This window comes from Oncorhynchus masou, chromosome 29 (assembly GCF_036934945.1).
Source record: "Oncorhynchus masou masou isolate Uvic2021 chromosome 29, UVic_Omas_1.1, whole genome shotgun sequence".
Lineage (NCBI taxonomy): Eukaryota > Metazoa > Chordata > Actinopteri > Salmoniformes > Salmonidae > Oncorhynchus > Oncorhynchus masou.
In genome coordinates this window covers 48,502,443-48,522,572 of record NC_088240.1, presented here as the reverse complement: position 1 = coordinate 48,522,572, position 20,130 = coordinate 48,502,443, and the positions used below count along the sequence as shown (strand labels likewise).

Here is a 20,130-nt window from a genome sequence, read left to right as displayed (position 1 = left end):
AGTCTATGTCTAGTAAGGCTTCTCTCAGAATTATGTTATTTTTAAGTTCATTAACATCCATTTCTATCTTACTGACTGTCCACTTTTAGCTTAGTTTCTTTCTCTATTATCGGAGCTCTTTCGTCACTCATTTCAAGGCTCACCTTCAAATCCTTTATATCCTTACTGACTAATTCAAGTATGCCCAGTTTGTCATTTATCAACTTTAACAGATCACTTCCCACACTTACCAGTCCCAAGTGGTGAAAAGCATAAATTGTTTGTATCTGCGGAAGAGTCGCGTTTCTTTTTCGATATTGATTCTCCACGTTTACTCTCCGTCATGTTTGAGTGTTGCTTGTTTTCGTTATATTTGTCAATACATTTCTCTAGCCTTATGATTTGTTTTGTGTTATTATTCAGATTGAATGTAATTAACCCCGAGTATATATATGTATATATTTTTTCACCTTTATTTAACCAGGTAGGCCAGTTGAGAACAAGTTCTCATTTACAACTGCGACCTGGCCAAGATAAAGCAAGCAGTGCGACACAAACACAGTTACACATGGGATAAACAAATGTACAGTCAATAACACAATAGAAAAGTCAATATACAGTGTGTGCAAATGTAGTAAGATTAGGGAGGTAAGCCAATAAATAGGTCATAGTGGCAAAATAATGACAATTTAGCAATTAAACACGATAGATGTGCAGAAGATGAATGTGCAAGTAGAGATACTGGGGTGCAAAGGAGCAAAAAAATAAAACAATATGGGGATGAGGTAGGTAGTTGGTTGGATGGGCTGTGTACAGGTGCAATGATCTGTAAGCTGTTCTGATAGCTGGTGCTTAAAGTTAGCAAGGGAGATATAAGACTCCAGCTTTAGTGATTTTTGCAATTAGTTCCAGTCATGGGCAGCAGAGAACTGGAAGGAAAGGTGCCGAAGGAGGAGTTGGCTTTGGGGGTGACCAGTGAAATATACCTGCAGGAGCGCATGCTACAGGTGTGTGCTGCTATGGTGACCAGTGAGCTGAGATAAGGCGTGGCTTTACCTAGCAAAGACTTACAGATGACCTGGAGCCAGTGGGCTTGGCGACAAATATGAAGTGAGGGCAAACCAACGAGAGCATACAGGTCGCAGTGGTGGGAAGTATATGAGGCTTTGGTGTCAAAACGGATGGCACTGTGATAGACTGCATCCAATTTGCTGAGTAGAGTGTTGGAAGCTATTTTGTAAATGACATCACCGAAGTCAAGGATGAATGAAGGATGTTGTGTTCTAGATTTGATTTTGGATTGGAGATGCTTAACTTCTTCGATATAGGGTGCGCTCTTTTAATTTTTGGATAAAAAAACGTTCCCGTTTTAAACAAGATATTTTGTCACGAAAAGATGCTCGACTATGCATATAATTGACAGCTTTGGAAAGAAAACACTCTGATGTTTCCAAAACTGCAAAGATATTGTCTGTGAGTGCCCCAGAACTAATGCTACAGGCGAAACCAAGATGACATTTCATATAGGAAATGAGCCAGATTTTGAATGCGCTGTGTTCCAATGTCTCCTTATATGGCTGTGAATGCACCAGGAATGAGCCTACACTTTCTGTCGTTTCCCCAAGGTGTCTGCAGCATTGTGACATACAGTGCCTTGCGAAAGTATTCGGCCCCCTTGAACTTTGCGACCTTTTGCCACATTTCAGGCTTCAAACATTAAGATATAAAACTGTATTTTTTTGTGAAGAATCAACAACAAGTGGGACACAATCATGAAGTGGAACAACATTTATTGGATATTTCAAACATCTTTAACAAATCAAAAACTGAAAAATTGGGCGTGCAAAATTATTCAGCCCCCTTAAGTTAATACTTTGTAGCGCCACCTTTTGCTGCGATTACAGCTGTAAGTCGCTTGGGGTATGTCTCTATCAGTTTTGCACATCGAGAGACTGAAATTTGTTCCCATTCCTCCTTGCAAAACAGCTTGAGCTCAGTGAGGTTGGATGGAGAGCATTTGTGAACAGCAGTTTTTAGTTCTTTCCACAGATTCTCGATTGGATTCAGGTCTGGACTTTGACTTGGCCATTCTAACACCTGGATATGTTTATTTTTGAACCATTCCATTGTAGATTTTGCTTTATGTTTTGGATCATTGTCTTGTTGGAAGACAAATCTCTGTCCCAGTCTCAGGTCTTTTGCAGACTCCATCAGGTTTTCTTCCAGAATGGTCCTGTATTTGGCTCCATCCATCTTCCCATCAATTTTAACCATCTTCCCTGTCCCTGCTGAAGAAAAGCAGGCCCAAACCATGATGCTGCCACCACCATTTTTGACAGTGGGGATGGTGTGTTCAGCGTGATGAGCTGTGTTGCTTTTACGCCAAACATAACGGTTTGCATTGTTGCCAAAAAGTTCAATTTTGGTTTTATCTGACCAGAGCACCTTCTTCCACATGTTTGGTGTATCTCCCAGGTGGCTTGTGGCAAACTTTAAACGACACTTTTTATGGATATCTTTAAGAAATGGCTTTCTTCTTGCCACTCTTCCATAAAGGCCAGATTTGTGCAATATACAACTGATTGTTGTCCTATGGACAGAGTCTCCCACCTCAGCTGTAGATCTCTGCAGTTCATCCAGAGTGATCATGGGCCTCTTGGCTGCATCTCTGATCAGTCTTCTCCTTGTATGAGCTGAAAGTTTAGAAGGACGGCCAGGTCTTGGTAGATTTGCAGTGGTCTGATACTCCTTCCATTTCAATATTATCGCTTGCACAGTGCTCATTGGGATGTTTAAAGCTTGGGAAATCTTTTTGTATCCAAATCCAGCTTTAAACTTCTTCACAACAGTATCTCGGACCTGCCTGGTGTGTTCCTTGTTCTTCATGATGCTCTCTGCGCTTTTAACGGACCTCTGAGACTATCACAGTGCAGGTGCATTTATACGAAGACTTGATTACACACAGGTGGATTGTATTTATCATCATTAGTCATTTAGGTCAACATTGGATCATTCAGAGATCCTCACTGAACGTCTGGAGAGAGTTTGCTGCACTGAAAGTAAAGGGGCTGAATAATTTTGCACGCCCAATTTTTCAGTTTTTGATTTGTTAAAAAAGTTTGAAATATCCAATAAATGTCGTTCCACTTCATGATTGTGTCCCACTTGTTGTTGATTCTTCACAAAAAAATACAGTTTTATATCTTTATGTTTGAAGCCTGACATGTGGCAAAAGGTCGCAAAGTTCAAGGGGGCCGAATACTTTCGCAAGGCACTGTATTTGTAGGCATATCATTGGACGATTGACCATAAGAGACTACATTTACCAGGTGTCCTACTTGGGGTCCTCCGTCGGAATTATTGCGCAATCTCCAGCTGCGTCCACTCTTCCATTAGGTTCAGAGGAGAAAGGCAACTGCCACGATTGATTTATCATCGAATAGATATGTGAAAAACACCTTGAGGCTTGAATCTAAACAACGTTTGCCATGTTTCTGTCGATATTATGGAGTTAATTTGGAAAAAAGTTTGGCGTTGTAATGACTGAATATTCTGGTTTTTTTCTTAGCCAAACATGATGAACAAAACGGAGCGATTTCTCCTACACAAATAATCTTTTTGGAAAAACTGAACATTTGCTATCGAACTGAGAGTCTCCTCATTGAAAACATCGGAAGTTCTTCAAAGGTAAATGATTTTATTTGAATGCTTTTCCTGTTTTTGTGAAAATGTTGCCTGCTGCATGCTAGGCTTAATGCTATGCTAGCTATCAATACTCTTACACAAATGCTTGTGTAGCTATGGTTGAAAAGCATATTTTGAAAATCTGAGATGACAGTGTTACAGCGCCTGCTCTCAAGCTTAGCCTTTTCTTAACAACACTGTCATCTCAGATTTTCAAAATATGCTTTTGAACCATAGCAATTCACTAATTTGTGTAAGAGTATGCTAAGCTAGCTTAGCATTTTGTGTAGCATTTAGCACGCAACATTTTCACAAAAACCAGATAACCAAATAAATAAAATCATTTACCTTTGAAGAGCTTCGGATGTTTTCAATGAGGAGACTCTCAGTTACATAGCAAATGTTCAGTTTTCCTGAAAGAATCTTTGTGTAGGAGAAATCGCTCCGTTTTGTACATCACATTTGGCTACCGAAACGAACCGAAAATTCAGTCACCAACAACGTCAAACTTTTTCCGAATTAATCCTAATATCAACCGAAACATGGCAAACGTTGTTTGGAATCAATCCTCAAGGTGTTTTTTCACATATCTCTTCATTGATATATCGTTCGTGGAAGCCTGCTTTCTTCTCTGAATTCCATGGAAAAATACTTGCAGCTGAGGTTTGCGCACCAATTTCGGCGCAGGACACCGGGCGGACACCTGGTAAATGTGGTCTCTTATGGTCAATCTTCCAATGATATGCCTACAAATACGTCACAATGCTGCAGACATCTTGGGGAAACGACAGAAAGGGCAGGCTCATTCCTCTCGCATTCACAGCCATATAAGGAGACAATGGAAAACGGAGCCTCAAAAATCCTGCTGATTTCCTGGATGCCGTTTCATCTTGGTTTTGCCTGTAGCTCACGTTCTAGGGCACGCACAGAGAATATCTTTGCAGTTCTGGAAACGTCAGAGTGTTTTCTTTCCAAAGCTATCAATTATATGCATAGTCGAGCATCTTTTTGTGACAAAATATTGCGCTTAAAACGGGCACGTCTTTTTATCCAAAAATGATATAGCGCCCCTAGAGTTTCAAGAGGTTAACAAAAGGCTAAGCTTGTGAGCCAATATATTTATTTCATTTGCGATTTTCATGAATAGTTAACGTTGCGTTATGCTAATGAGCTTGAGGCTATGATTACGCTCCAGGATACGGGATTGCTCGATGCTAGAGGATAATGTGAGTCTGGTAGGAAGTGCTAAAATTTGGTCTAACTTACTGATATTGAATATTACGTATTTATCTTGAGGTGATTTTGCACCATTGTGTTCAGGACGGCATCTTGCCTGGTTTTAAGTGGTATTAACAAAGTTGCAGCGGACAGTATTTTTCAGTGACAACACGCATTAGGTGTGGGGACCGTTTACACACAGGTGTTCGGACACAGATAGCTAATTAGCACTGGTAGTCGCCTCTTAACCTTTTGTTTTTAAATTAATTCTCACTGATACGAAAGATGCATTCCTTATGTTTCTAAAACCGTACCGCAAGCGATGCATGTTAATGTTTAGAGCAAGTGTTGAGGCTCTTAACAAAGCTCCCCGGCCAGAAGATACTATCGTAAATAGGCGCTAAATCAACGTTCCTGGTTATAAATAACGGGTAAGTATATAACTGAATAGATAAATAGGGTATTGGTCCGGTTGTCTGGTTGCATACCTGGTGCTTCAACTGTGGCAACAACTAAAACTTGCCCCGTACCGAGTGAAATGGAGGACATTTGACAACGGCTTGATATGCTCCTTAAAGGAGCTAAGGGCTTAAAGGAATACTACACTCACAAGCAATCTTTCAGTGTTTTGTTCAGTATTTAGTTAAATTTGTTTACTTTTAAATACAATCCCGAAGAAGTATGCATATCAGCAGTCAAGTTAAGATGGAGCACTTACCTTACAGAGCAAAAACTTATGTTATGATGATGCATTTTGCAAGGTAAGTCAGTACCTGCAGGACAGTGAGGCAGCTCCTCCTTGGGCACACTGGTCATCTTCTGGAAGTCATCATGGCAGGCGTTACAGAAGTGAGTGGTGCCGAAGCAGAAGAAAACAGCCACCGAGCAGCAGTAACGGCATTTGTACTCCAGAAAGTCTGTCCCGTGCTTGGAACACATCTGCAGACAGAACATGGATGCATAGTGTGTCAATTGTATTGTATAAAAATGTATTGATTTTGTGTATTTAGTATTTAAAATGTATTGCTGAGATTACAAAATTAATTTATATTGAAATGGACAATAAATCGTATTATTTGAAAAAGAATGTCTTAATTTTAAGTGATAGAGTCAGGAGTTAAAGTGTCAAGATGTGTCCCACTATACAAACTTGGATACTACCAAGTATTCAGCAATGTATTGGTTACACAGCCCAATGGAGTCAATGCCCTAAGGCCTTCGCTGGACCTTGTCCTCCACCCACCTGTGCCCTGGACACATCTGAGCATGCTCCACATATCAGCTCGCTGGGGTCGTAGTCGTCTCCCTGTCCTGCCTCCGCGTCACAGCGCGCCTCTCCCCCAAAGTACGCCTGCAACAGAGGAAGGGAATGGGCCATTTAAAAGTAGTTAGAGACAAGCGAAACTGACTGAAGGACCTCTGCGAAATATATTCCATGTAGGGGAAATATATGCCTGTTGCTACTGTATTCTCACAAGTTAATCCTTAAGAGTCTATGCCTAAACTAACATATGCAATTGTTTTAAGATGGTCAGACAAAGGATCATTTGGCAATTTGATATGGAATTTTAGGTATTTTAGGTATTCCCAAAATATATTTAAAAAAATACTTGCTGAAACATTGAATTTGGCCTTACTGTTATTAGTGTATAGAAGAAATACAGTGCGTTCGGAAAGTATTCAATCTACACACAATACTCCATAATGACAAAAAATAATAATAATTTGTTGCTTTGTCTGAATACTTATGTCAACAAGGTATCTTTATTTTTTATACATTTGCTAACGTTTGGTTTTTCGTTATGGGATACTATGTGTAGATTGATGAGAAAATCCATTTTACAATAAGGCTGTAACATAACAAAAATGTGGAAAAGTCTAGGGGTCTGGTACTTTTTGAATTTACTGTATGCTTTTGAATTATGTACCCAGTAGGTCCCTCAGGTCCTCTGGCACTGGCCTTTTAACTATCCCAAAGCCTAGTGATATATGATTCAGAAAATACTCATACCTGGAAAAACAGATTGTCCAAAAATACATCAAAATACATTTTGTTTTAAAAGTGTCTGTCCTACATCTGAGATATATAAGAAATATCAGGAAATTACTCTAAAAAAATGTATTACCCATAATTAACCCCCTTTTTGGAGGGTACTAAATTACTTCCACATCAGGGTTTCAGTTAGGAAAATTTGGCAGCGAACAATGCGACCGGCAAGATTTGAATCTACCGGACATTTGAGAAATTTACTGGACATCCATATGCATTGGGTAGGTAAAGTATTAGGACGTCCACCCCAAATAAAATGGCTACCCGGGCTATCTGCATTGTGTCCTGCTACCCACCACCCCCTCTTTTACGCTACTGCTACTCTCTGTTCATCATATATGCATAGTCACCTTAACCATATCTACATACTACCTCAATCAGCGTGACTAACCGGTGTCTGTATGTAGCCTCGCTACTGTATATAGCCTGTCTTTTTACTGTTCTTTTATTTCTTTACTTACCTATTGTCCACCTAATACCTTTTTTTGCAATATTGGTTAGAGCCTGTAAGTAAGCATTTCACAGTAAGGTCTACCTACACCTGTTGTATTCGGAGCACGTGACAAATAAACTTTGATTTGACCCACAGTGCTCAAAATCACATTTACATTGTCATTCATCTTAACAGAATAGAAATTAGCGTTTTATTGAAAAACAAAACATTGCGCCTCTTCATCCCTGCTATAAATCATAAATTAATATGATAAAAAAACAAAAAAACATTTATCATTTAGAACAAGTCACCTTGTTTCTGTACAGCGCTTTGAGATACCAGTTGATGTATGAAGGGCTATATAAATAAATTTGATTTGACCTACACAGTATAAAACTTAAAAATATAATATTTGTATCATATAATTTTGTGAACAACATGTCCTATTGTATGAACATTTTAATAAATAAATAAAACACAGCTGTTTTCAAATACAAATCTAGGTCTCTCTAATTTAATTTAGCCTAGGCATGAACATTTTAATTAGTCCTAATAAATAACAAAATATGGCTGTCTATGAACACAAGGGCTGGCCGGTCATGGCTAAAAGGGATCCAAGCTTATGTCAAATTAACGTCAGATTTGACTTTTCGTAGCAGGTTAGAAGAATTAGGTTAAGGTTATAGTTGTGAATAGTTGGCAACGATGGTTTCATTTCCAAGTGCTACTGAATAATATGATATACATCATTACTTTACTCTAGTCTATCAATCCATTCCAAATATTTAAACTATACATGACATAGGGGCTGCATATGTTGATCTTGCCCAGGGCGGCAGCAGAACTGCTAGGACTGGACCTGATGAACATAATAATTATGCCACTAATTTACTTGAGTTTGTGGCGGACCCTGGCCTTTTCAAAGTGAGCCGCTGCTGTTGGCCCTTGGAGCAGCTTTGTTACTTTGTCCTTAAGAAGGCAGTCTTTAATCTGTTTTGGAGAAAGAATCCCATCTTGGCGGACACACTGGAAACAGGGATAATCAACACAAACTTTGCCAATTTTTCACAGTCGAGGTACACTGAGCTGAAGTTAAACCATGTTTTTATTCCGCGGGGGGCGCAGACAGACACTAGGGGATAAAGATATTATTCCTTATTTTGAAGTTTAAGGTTATTTTTTCCAAATTGACAACACTAAATATACAAATAATTGGAACTTAAAAAAGTGAACTAGCCCTTTAAGGGAAAGATCCATTCTATTATGAAACCGAATTCTGCCTACCTTCTTGCACTTGTAGCAGACGTAGTAGGCGTATCGGTTCATTGCGAAGCCGGCCGGATCATTGTGGAAGCGGGCACCGGGCGTGGTGATGGCCTCGCTCTTGTGCAGACCCTCGTACTCCATTCTCATCAGAGCTTTCCTCCGTACGTCCTCAAACAGCTCCTTGATAGGGTCCAGCAGGTCCTTGATGACCGAGTGGTTGATCTTGTTCTGGGAGGAAAAAGGCAACAGTCCAGTCAAGTCTCGGAGTATGAGTCAATTTTCGCTCCTTAACAAAATGTTAGTTCAAACATAATACTAACCTTGTTTTGGATGAGGACTTCTATTTCAATGAATCAGAAGTGCATGATAATGGCACCGGAGGGGATGGCTGCAGTTTTACGGGCTCCTAACCAACTGTGCCATTTTTTAATTTTTTTCTCTCGCATTGTTGGTAACTTATTATGTACACAAAGTTGTTGCTACCGTCTCTTATGACCGAAAACAGCTTCTGGACATCAGAACAGCGATTACTCACCTCAAACTGGACAAAGAGTCCGTTGCGAAGGATATAATGCAATTCGGAGACCAGGCCCAAATCCCTGTCAAGGGATAAGATTATCCGACACAGATAATATAGAGCTGGCTGGGTTTTCCGTGCATTTGCAGGACAGAGCAGCTAAGACGAGGGCGGGGTGTGTGTCTATTTGTCAATAACAGCTGGTGTGCGATGTCTAATATAAAAGAAGTCTCGAGTTATTGCTCGCCTGAGGTAGAATACCTCATGATAAGCTGTAGACCACACTAGCTACCAAGACAGTTCTCATCTATATTATTCATAGCCGTCTGTGTACCACAACAAACCAATGCTGGTACGAAGACTGCACTCAACGAGCTGTATAAGGCCATAAGGAAACAAGAAAATGCTCATCCATAAGCGGCACTCTTACTGGCCGGGGACTTTAACGCAGGCAAATTTATATCTGTTTTAACTCATTTCTACCAGCATGTCATGTGTAACTAGGGAAAAGAAACTCTAGACCACCTTTACTCCACACACAGAGACGCATACAAAGCTCTCCTTTGCCCTCCATTTAGCAAATCTGACCATAATTCTATCCTCCTGATTCTTGCTTGCAAGCAAAAACTAAAGCAGGATGTACAGGTGACTCGCTCAATACGGAAGTGGTCAGATGATGCGGATGCTACGCTACAGGACTGTTTTGCCAGTACAAACTGGAATATGTTCTGTCATTCATCCAATGTGTGTGTGTGTACCACATCAGTCACCGGCTTCATCAATAAGTGCATTGGCGATGTCGTCCCCACAATGACTGTACGTACATATCCCAACCAGAAGCCATGGACTACAGGCAACATCCGTACTGGAATAAAGGGTAGAGCCGCCGATTTCCATGAAAGGACTCTAACCCGGAAACTTATAAGAAATCCCGCTATGCCCTCAGACGAACTATCAAACAGGACTAAGATTGAATCCTACTACACCGGCTCTGATGCTCGTCAGATGTGGCAGGGCTTGCAAACTATCACGGACAACAAAGGGGGAAGCCCAGCTGCGAGCTGCTCAGTGATGCGAGCCTACTAGACCTAATGCCTTCTTTGCGCGCGCTTCGAGGCAGGCAACACAGAACATGAATGAGAGCACCAGCTGTCCTGGACGACTCAGTGATCATGCTCTCCATAGCCAATGTGAGTAAGACCTTTAAACAGGTTAACATTCAGAAGGCCGCAGGGCCAGACGGATTACCAGGACGTGTACTCAGAGAATTCGCTAACAAGTGTCTTCCCTGACATTTTCAACCTCTCCCTGACTCAGTTTGTAATACCCATATGTTTCAAGGAGAACACCATAGTCCCGTGCCCTAGAACTCCAACGTAACTTTGCTAAATGACTATCGCCCAGTAGCACTCACATCTGTAGCCATGAAATGCTTGTCATGGCTCACTTTAACACCATCACCCCAGAAACCCTAGACCAACTCCAATTTGCATACCGCCCCAACAGACCCACAGATGACACAAACTCTATTGCACTCTACACTGCCATTTCCCACCTGGACAAAAGGAACACCTACATGAGAATGCTGGTCATTGAATAAAGCTCAGCGTTCAACACCATAGCGCTCTCCAAGGTCATCACTAAGTTAAGGACTCTATAGGATTAAACACCTCCAACTGCATTCCGATCCTGGACTTTGACGGGCCGTCCCAAAGTGGTCAGGGTAGGCAAAAACATCCGCCACGCTGACCCACAACATGGGGGTCCCTAAGCTGTGCGTGCTTAGCCCCCTCCTGTACTCGCTGTTCATCTACGTCTGAATGGCGAATTAAGTTTGCTGTAGTGGAGACGATCGAGTGTTTCATGTTCCTTGGTGCTCACATCACTAACGACCTATCGTGGTCCAAACACACCACCACAGTTGTGAAAAGTGCTTCTTCCCCATCAGGAGGCTGATAAGATTTGGCATGGGCCCACTGATCCTCAAAGTTCTACAGCTGCACCATTGATAGCATTTTGACATTTTGACATCACTGCCTGGTGATGGCAACCAGAAACATAACTAAATACAAACAGTGTAGCTATTCCCTCTGCAAGGCAATCAAACAAGCTAAGCGTCAGTATAGAGACAAAGGAGAGCCGCAATTCAACGGCTCAGACACGAGAGGTATGTGGCAGGGTCTACAATCAATCTCGGACTACAAAAAGAAAACCTGACCTGTCGCGGACCACTATGTCTTGCTCCCAGACCAACTAAACAACTTCTTTGCTCGCTTTGAGGACAATACAGTGCCACCGACACGACCCGCTACCAAAACCTGCGGGCTCTCTTTCACTGCAGCCAACGTGAGTAAAACATTTAAACGTGTTAACCCTCGCAAGGCTGCCGGCCCATACGGCATCCCTAGCCGCGTCCTCAGAGCATGCGCACACCAGCTGGCTGGTGTGTTTAAGGACATATTCAATCAATTCTTATCCCAGTCTGCTGTTCCTACATGCTTCAAGAGGGCCACCACTGTTCCTGTTCCCAAGAAAGCCAAGTAACTGAGCTAAATGACTATCGCACCGCACCGTAGCACTCACTTCCGTCATCATGAAGTGCTTTGAGAGAATAATCAAGGACCATATCACCTCCACCCTACCTGACACCCTAGACCCTCTCCAATTTGCTTACCGCCGCAATAGGTCCACAGACGAAGCAATCGCAATCACACTGCCCTAACCAATCTGGACAAGAGGAATACCTATGTAAGTATGATGTTCATCGACTACAGCTCAGCTTTTAACACCATAGAACCCTCCAAACTGTTCATTAAGCTCGAGACCCTGGGTCTCGACCCCGCCCTGGGCAAGTGGGTCCTGGACTTCCTGACGGGCCGCCCCCAGGTCGTGAGGTTAGGAAACAACATCTCCACCCAGTTGATCCTCAACACTGGGGCACCACAAGGGTGCGTTCTCAGCCCTCTCCTGTACTCCCTTGTTCACCCATGACTGCGTGGCCATGCACGCCTCCAAATCAATCATCAAGTTTGCAGACGACACTATAGTGGTAGGCTTGATTACCAACAACGACGAGACGGCCTACAGGGAGGTGGTGAGGGCCCTCGGAGTGTGGTGTCAGGAAAATAACCTCACACTCAATGTCAGCTACTAAAGAGACTGAAATAGCTGCAGTTAGTTTCAGAATGGTTGGCAAGGAATCTTAGTCCTAAATATTTGTAAAACTAAAAGCATTGTATCTGGGACAAAACATTCACTAAATCCTAAACCTCAACTAAATCAACTGAATAATGTTGAAATTATACAAATTGAGGTGACTAAACTGCTTGGAGTAACCCTGGATTGTAAACTGCTATGGTCAAAACATATTGATACAACAGTAGCTAAGATGGGGAGAAGTATGTTCATGATAAAGTGCTGCTCTACCTTCTTAACAGCACTATCAGCAAGGCTGGTCCTACAGGCCCTAGTTTTGTCACACCTGGACTACTGTTCAGTCATGTGGTCAGATGCTACAAAGAGGGATTTATTATTATTTTTCTTTACAAAGAGATTGCAAATGGCTCAGAACAGGGCAGTATGGCTGGCCCTTGGATGTACACAGAGCGCTAAATACACCTTATTGAACAGTGGGGACTGTGAAGCAACAAACATAGGCACAGACACATGCATGTGAACACACGATAACACACAAGTATTTTATGTTGTCGATACTGTATGTGGTAGTAGAGTAGTGGCTGGCCTGAGAGAAGACTATGCTGTGCAATCTGTTGTGAATGTATTTTAATGTTTAAAAGAATGTATAACTGCCTTAATTTTGCTGGACTCCAGGAAGAGAAGCTGCTGGACAGCAGCTAATGCTTGGCAGCAGCTAATGGGTGTCCATAATAAATACAAATACATCAGTGACCTCATCTCAATCAGCGAGCCTCCTCGCACTCTCTGCTCTAGCTACTCCCTACTGCTTCAAGTCCCCAAGACATATCTCTGAACTATGGAGGACCGAGCCTTCAGCTCACTTGCCTCTCACCTATGGAATGCTCTCCCTGAACCAACTAAGACATTTTTAAAACAGCCATAAAACCCACTTCTACATCCCTTTTACCTGCTTTGATTCTAAATGTAAGTTGTTTTTAAATTGTATTTTTTTTCTGAGAGAGCTTTTAGATAACTTTAGCACCATACAAATCAAATGTATTATTATTAGCATCATTAGCATTCCCATAGATTCAAAATGGCAGGTTAGCTAGTTAGCTTTTTGGCACAACCAATGATGTATATAAACTTTGGATTGCTGATGCTATGCATTGGGTTTGAAGCAACTGGTCAGCCATATTGGCACTCCCCAGTAGGAGCTGTCCTCCATAGGAATGAATGGAATTCTACACTAAGTCAACAAAGTGTTTCAAGGACAAAAATATCTAGGTATTTTTTTGATGCAGTGGGGACAGTAACATTATTAATAAAAAAACAATATTCCTTAAGGAATTTTTTAATATATTTTTACATTTACATTTTTTTGCCCACATAATATAACGGCTTAAAGTGTCTGTAATAGAATAAATGTGTCCAAAAATGAATGTATAGATTAATAAATGCATTTCTATAGCTTCCAAGATGGAGGCACAGTGGCAGTCATCTAGTCTATATACAAATCATTGAGCACAACCAACTACAAATATCTTAATGTTATCTACATCAAAACATTTCAGCACAGTTTCTGTCTTTTGTCATTGGTATTCTGTCTAACAACATTTGCCCTTTCAAGCATTGATCTTCAATTAAAAGGTAATACAGCCTGTACGGATAACGACCATTTGATTCGGCCTAATAAGCCAGCTAGCTAACCTGCCATTTTAGGTCTTCAGGAATGCTGAATATGCTAGTGTCGGCTTCAGAGTGCTTATACTACATGATAATGACGCATTTATTTAATATTTAACCATGGTTTTGCTTGTGTGTCAATGGGCCGGAAGTTGTAGGACAAACACGTTTGGAATGGCTCAGGTCGAGAGGGTGGGGCTACATAAGGTGAATAGTACCTTGCAGATTGGGCAGGACATGAAGCCAAAAGTGATCCTGGGTCCGAGCCAGCGGTTGTCCAGAACACGACGGGTACACTGGAGATGGAACACGTGACTGCAGTCCAGCTGAGGAACAAAACAGAATCACACACACAGAACCTGACCTTGAATCTGAACACATCTTTGGCATAAAGGTAAACAAGAATCCTTGGTTCAAATTGATTTTTTTTGTCAAACAACAAAACCAATAGAATTGTCCCACAAGTTCAAATCCTACCTATCTGGAACTCCAGGGAGGTAAAACATAATATCTTTTTTTAATATAAACTCAGCAAAAAAGATACGTCCCATTTTCAGTACCCTGTCTTGCAAAGATCATTCGTAAAAATACAAATAATTCACAGATCTTTAATTGTAAAGGGTTTATAAACCATTTCCCATGCTTGTTCAATGAACCATAAACATGCACATGTGGAACGGTCGTTAAGACACTAACAGCTTACAGACAGTAGGCAAATAAGTTCACAGTTATGAAAACGTAGGACACGAAAGAGACAGTTTCTACTGACTCTGAAAAACACCAAAAGAAAGATGCCCAGGGTCCCTGCTCATCTGTGTAGGTATGCTGCAAGGAGGCATGAGGACTGCCAGGGCAATAAATTGCAACGTTCGTACTGTGAGACGCCCAAGACAGCGCTAAAGGGAGACAAGACGGACAGCTGATCGTCCTCGCAGTGGCAGACCATGTGTAACAAAACCTGCACAGGATCGGTACATCCGAACATCACACACATCACACCTGCGGTACAGGTACAGGATGACAACAACTGCCCGAGTTACACCAGGAATGCACAATCCCTCCATCGGTGCTCAGACTGTCCGCAATAGGCTGAGATAGGCTCCTGGACTGAGGGCTTTTTAAATTAATGCAGGTCTTCAAAAGACATCACCGGCAACAACGTCGCCTATGGGCACAAACCCACTGTCGCTGGACCAGACAGGACTGGCAAAAAGTGCTCTTCACTGACGAGTCGCGGTTTTGTCTCACTAGGGGTGATGGTGGGATTCGTGTTTATCGTCGAAGAAATGAGCGTTACACCGAGGCCTGTACTCGATTTGGAAGTGGAGGGTCCGTCATGGTCTGGGGCAGTGTGTCACAGCATCATCGGACTGAGCTTGTTGTCAATGTAGGCAATCTCAACGCGGTGCGTTACAGGGAAGACATCCTCCTCCCTCATGTGGTACCCTTCCTGCAGGCTCATCCTGACATGACCCTCCAGCATGACAATGCCACCAGCCATACTGCTCGTTCTGGAAGTGATTTCCTGCAAGACAGGAATGTCTGTTCTGCCATGGCCAGCGAAGAGCCCGGATCTCAATCCCATTGAGCATGTCTGGGACCTGTTGGATCGGAGGGTGAGGGCTAGGGCCCCCCAGAAATGTCCGGGAACCTGCAGGTGCCTTGGTGGACGAGTGGGGTAACTTCTCACAACAAGAACGGGCAAATATGGGGCAGTCCATGAGGAGGAGATGTACTGCAATACTTAATGCAGCTGGTGGCCACATCAGATACTGACTGTTACTTTTGACCCCCTCCCCGTTTCTTCAGGGACACATTATTCAATTTCTGTTAGTCACATGTCTGTGGAACTTGTTCAGTTTATGTCTCAGTTGTTGAATCTCATGTTCATACAAATATTTACACATGTTAAGTTTGTTGAAAATAAATGCAGTTGACGGTGAGAGGACATTTCTTGTTTTGAGTTTACTTATTCAACAATGACTGGGCTATTATCACATCATTAGCACCCTCATTAGCAAACTTGATGTTTCTTTTTTTGCTGAGATATATATATATATATATATACACACACACAAACACAGTGGGGAGAACAAGTATTTGATACACTGCCGATTTTGCAGGTCCCCCTACTTACAAAGCATGTAGAGGTCTGTCATTTTTTATCATAGGTACACTTCAACTGTAAGAGACAGAATCTAAAACAAAAATCCAGAAAATCACATTGCATGATTTTTAAGTAATTAATTTGAATTTTATTTTATGACATTAGTATTTGATCACCTACCAACCAGTAAGAAATCCGGCTCTCCCAGACCTGTTAGTTTTTATTTAAGAAGCCCTCCTGTTCTCCACTCATTACCTGTATTAACTGCACCTGTTTGAACTCGTTACCTGTATAAAAGACACCTGTCCACACACTCAAACAAACAGACTCCAACCTCTCCACAATGGCCAAGACCAGAGAGCTGTGTAAGGACATCAGGGGTAAATTGTAGACCTGCACAAGGTTGGGATGGGCTACAGGACAATAGGCAAGCAGCTTGGTGAGAAGGCAACAACTGTTGGCGCAATTATTAGAAAATGGAAGAAGTTCAAGATGACTGTCAATCACCCTCGGTCTGGGGCTCTATGCAAGATCTCACCTCGTGGGGCATCAATGATAATGAGGAAGGTGAGGGATCAGCCCAGAACTACACGGCAGGACCTGGTCAATGACCTGAAGAGACCTGGGACCACAGTCTCAAAGAAAACCATTAGTAACACACGATGCTTTTCTGTAAAGGGGACAAGACGACTGCACCGTATTGAGGGGAGGATGGATAGGGCCATGTATCGCAAGATCTTGGCCAACAACCCCCTTCTCTCAGTAAGAGCATTGATGGGTCGTGGCTGGGTCTTCCAGCATAACAACGACCCGAAACACACAGCCAGGGCAACTAAGGAGTGGCTCCGTAAGAAGCATCTCAAGGTCCTGGAGTGGCCTAGCCAGTCTCCAGACCTGAACCCAATAGAAAATCTTTGGAGGGAGCTGAAAGTCCGTATTGCCCAACGACAGCCCCGAAACCTGAAGGATCTGGAGAAGGTCTGTATGGAGGAGTGGGCCAAAATCCATGCTGCAGTGTGTGCAAACCTGGTCAAGAACTACAGGAAACGTATGATCTCTGTAATTGCAAACAAAGGTTTCTGTACCAAATATTAAGTTCTGCTTTTCTGATGTATCAAATACTTATGTCATGCAATAAAATGCAAATTCATTGCTTAAAAATCATAATGTGATTTTCTGGATTTTTGTTTCAGATTCCATCTCTCACAGTTGAAGTGTACCTATGATAAAAATTACAGACCTCTACATGCTTTGTAAGTAGGAAAACCTGCAAAATCGGCAGTGTCTCAAATATTTGTTCTCCCCACTGTATTTTTATCTCTATCTATCTATGGACACAACTACTCATTCAAGGGTTTTTCTTAGTGTTTTCTTATTTTCTACATCATAGTTAAAACATCAAAACTATGAAATAACACATATAAGACCATGTAGTAACTAAACAAGTGCAAAACAAATCCAAATATATTTTAGATTATTCAAAGTAGCCATCCATTGCCTTGATGACAGCTTTGCACACTCTTGGCATTCTCTCAACCAGCTTTACCTGGAATGCTTTTCCAACAGTCTTGAAGGAGTTCCACATATGCTGAGCACTAGCTGTTTGCTTTTCCTTCAGTCTGTGGTCCAACTCATCTCAATTGGGTTAAGGTTGGGTGATTGTGGAGGCCAGGTCAACTGATGCAGCACTCCATTACTCTTGTTCGAGGTCAAATATCCCTTACACAGCCTGGAGGTGTGTTGGGTCATTGTCCTGCTAAAAACAAATGATAGTCCAACTAAGCGCAAAACAGATGGGATGGGTTGGAGCGAGCGGTCGCATCTACACTTCGGTCCGCAGGTAGTATAACTTTTCATTACATTTCATTATAGTACAACGGTTTGATTTGTCTAATCTTAGAAATTTCTTCTTAGCTAGCTACATAGCCGTCTTTGTATCAAAGATAATTGCGTAATTATCGTATTTCGAGTCCTAACGTAGTCTACACCGCTTTCTGCCCAGCAGCTAGCTAACGTCCACTAGCACAGCAGCTAGCTAACGTCCACTAGCACTGTAGAAACTATTACACTCAACGATTAAGTGTTAGCTAGCTACATAGTTGTCTTTGCTGTCTTCGTATCCAAGGTAATTGTGTAGTTTAGAGTGTGTAGACTTAGAGTGATTATCTTAATTTACCGAGGTTAGCTAGCCAGCTATTTGTCGTCCTTAACGTAGGAGTCACTGCTAGCTAGCTGCCAACAGCTAGCCAACGTCCTCCGAATTGAACTTCAACAACCCGGTCAACATTCCGCCTATGGCTCCACAGTTAGTATCACATTTTCTTTTCACTTCATTACAGTACAACGGTTTGATTTGTTTGATCGTAGCTAGCTAGCTACATAGCCGTCTTTGTATCTAAGACAATTGTGTAGTCTGGGGCGATTTTCTAGGTTAGCTAGCCAGCTATTGTCGTTCTTTTAACGTAACGTTACGTAATCAACACTGCTAGCTAGCCAGCTAGCCCCCGAATAGCAGCACTGTAGAAACTATTACAGTCGACGGAACGACTTGATTAGTGTAGTGTCAACAACGTAGCCACTGCCAGCTAGCCTACTCCAGCAGTACTGTATCATTTCAATCATTTTAGTCAATAAGATTCTTGCTACGTAAGCTTAACGTTCTGAACATTCGATAAGTGTAGTCCACTTGTCATTCCAATCTCCTTTGCATTAGCGTAGCCTCTTCTGTAGCCTGTCAACTATGTGTCTATCTATCCCTGTTCTCTCCTCTCTGCACAGACCATACAAACGCTCAACCGCGTGGCCGCGGCCACCCTAATCTGGTGGTCCCAGCGCGCACGACCCACGTGGAGTTCCAGGTCTCCGGTAGCCTCTGGAACTTCTGCGGCCAACAAGGCAGAGTTCATCTCAGCCTATGCCTCCTCCAGTCCCTCGACTTCTTGGCACTGACGGAAACATGGATCACCACAGACAACACTGCTACTCCTACTGCTCTCTCTTCGTCCGCCCACGTGTTCTCGCACACCCCGAGAGCTTCTGGTCAGCGGGGTGGTGGCACCGGGATCCTCATCTCTCCCAAGTGGTCATTCTCTCTTTCTCCCCTTACCCATCTGTCTATCGCCTCCTTTGAATTCCATGCTGTCACAGTTACCAGCCCTTTCAAGCTTAACATCCTTATCATTTATCGCCCTCCAGGTTCCCTCGGAGAGTTCATCAATGAGCTTGATGCCTTGATAAGCTCCTTTCCTGAGGACGGCTCACCTCTCACAGTCCTGGGCGATCCCCAAGTCATTCCTCTCTGCCTCCTTCTTTCCACTCCTCTCCTCTTTTGACCTCACCCTCTCACCTCCCCCTACTCACAAGGCAGGCAATACGCTCGACCTCATCTTTACTAGATGCTGTTCTTCCACTAACCTCATTGCAACTCCCCTCCAAGTCTCCGACCACTACCTTGTATCCTTTTCCCTCGCCCTCTCGCTCTCATCCAACACTTCCCACACTGCCCCTACTCGGATGGTATCGCGCCGTCCCAACCTTCGCTCTCTCTCCCCCGCTACTCTCTCCTCTTCCATCCTATCATCTCTTCCCTCTGCTCATACCTTCTCCAACCTATCTCCTGATTCTGCCTCCTCAACCCTCCTCTCTTCCCTTTCTGCATCCTTTGACTCTCTATGTCCCCTATCCTCCAGGCCGGCTCGGTCCTCCCCTCCCGCTCCGTAGGCTCGACGACTCATTGCGAGCTCACAGAAGAGTGCTCCGGGCAGCCGAGCGGAAATGGCATCCTTTCACTCCCTCCTCTCTACATTTTCCTCCTCTGTCTCTGCTGCTAAAGCCACTTTCTTCCACTCTAAATTCCAAGCATCTGCCTCTAACCCTAGGAAGCTCTTTGCCACCTTCTCCTCCCTCCTGAATCCTCCTCCCCCCCTCCTCCCTCTCTGCAGATGACTTCGTCAACCATTTTGAAAAGAAGGTCGACGACATCCGATCCTCGTTTGCTAAGTCAAATGACACCGCTGGTTCTGCTCACACTGCCCTACCCTGTGCTCTGACCT

The 20,130-nt window shown here is 42.8% G+C and overlaps 1 protein-coding gene across 18 annotated transcripts in view; it reads right to left on the bottom strand.

Annotated features, from left to right (window-relative positions):
* LOC135519932 (E3 ubiquitin-protein ligase MYCBP2) overlaps positions 1-20,130 on the bottom strand; it is a 317,195-nt gene that overhangs the window by 6,062 nt on the left and 291,003 nt on the right. For all 18 annotated transcript variants that reach the window (XM_064945153.1, XM_064945155.1, XM_064945157.1 and 15 more), the window contains 4 exons: positions 14,190-14,297; positions 8,649-8,858; positions 6,125-6,232; positions 5,655-5,820 (listed from right to left, as the gene is read on the bottom strand). In XM_064945153.1, the coding sequence (XP_064801225.1) occupies positions 5,655-5,820; positions 6,125-6,232; positions 8,649-8,858; positions 14,190-14,297 (592 nt within the window). The remainder of the gene's footprint in view (positions 1-5,654; positions 5,821-6,124; positions 6,233-8,648; positions 8,859-14,189; positions 14,298-20,130) is intronic.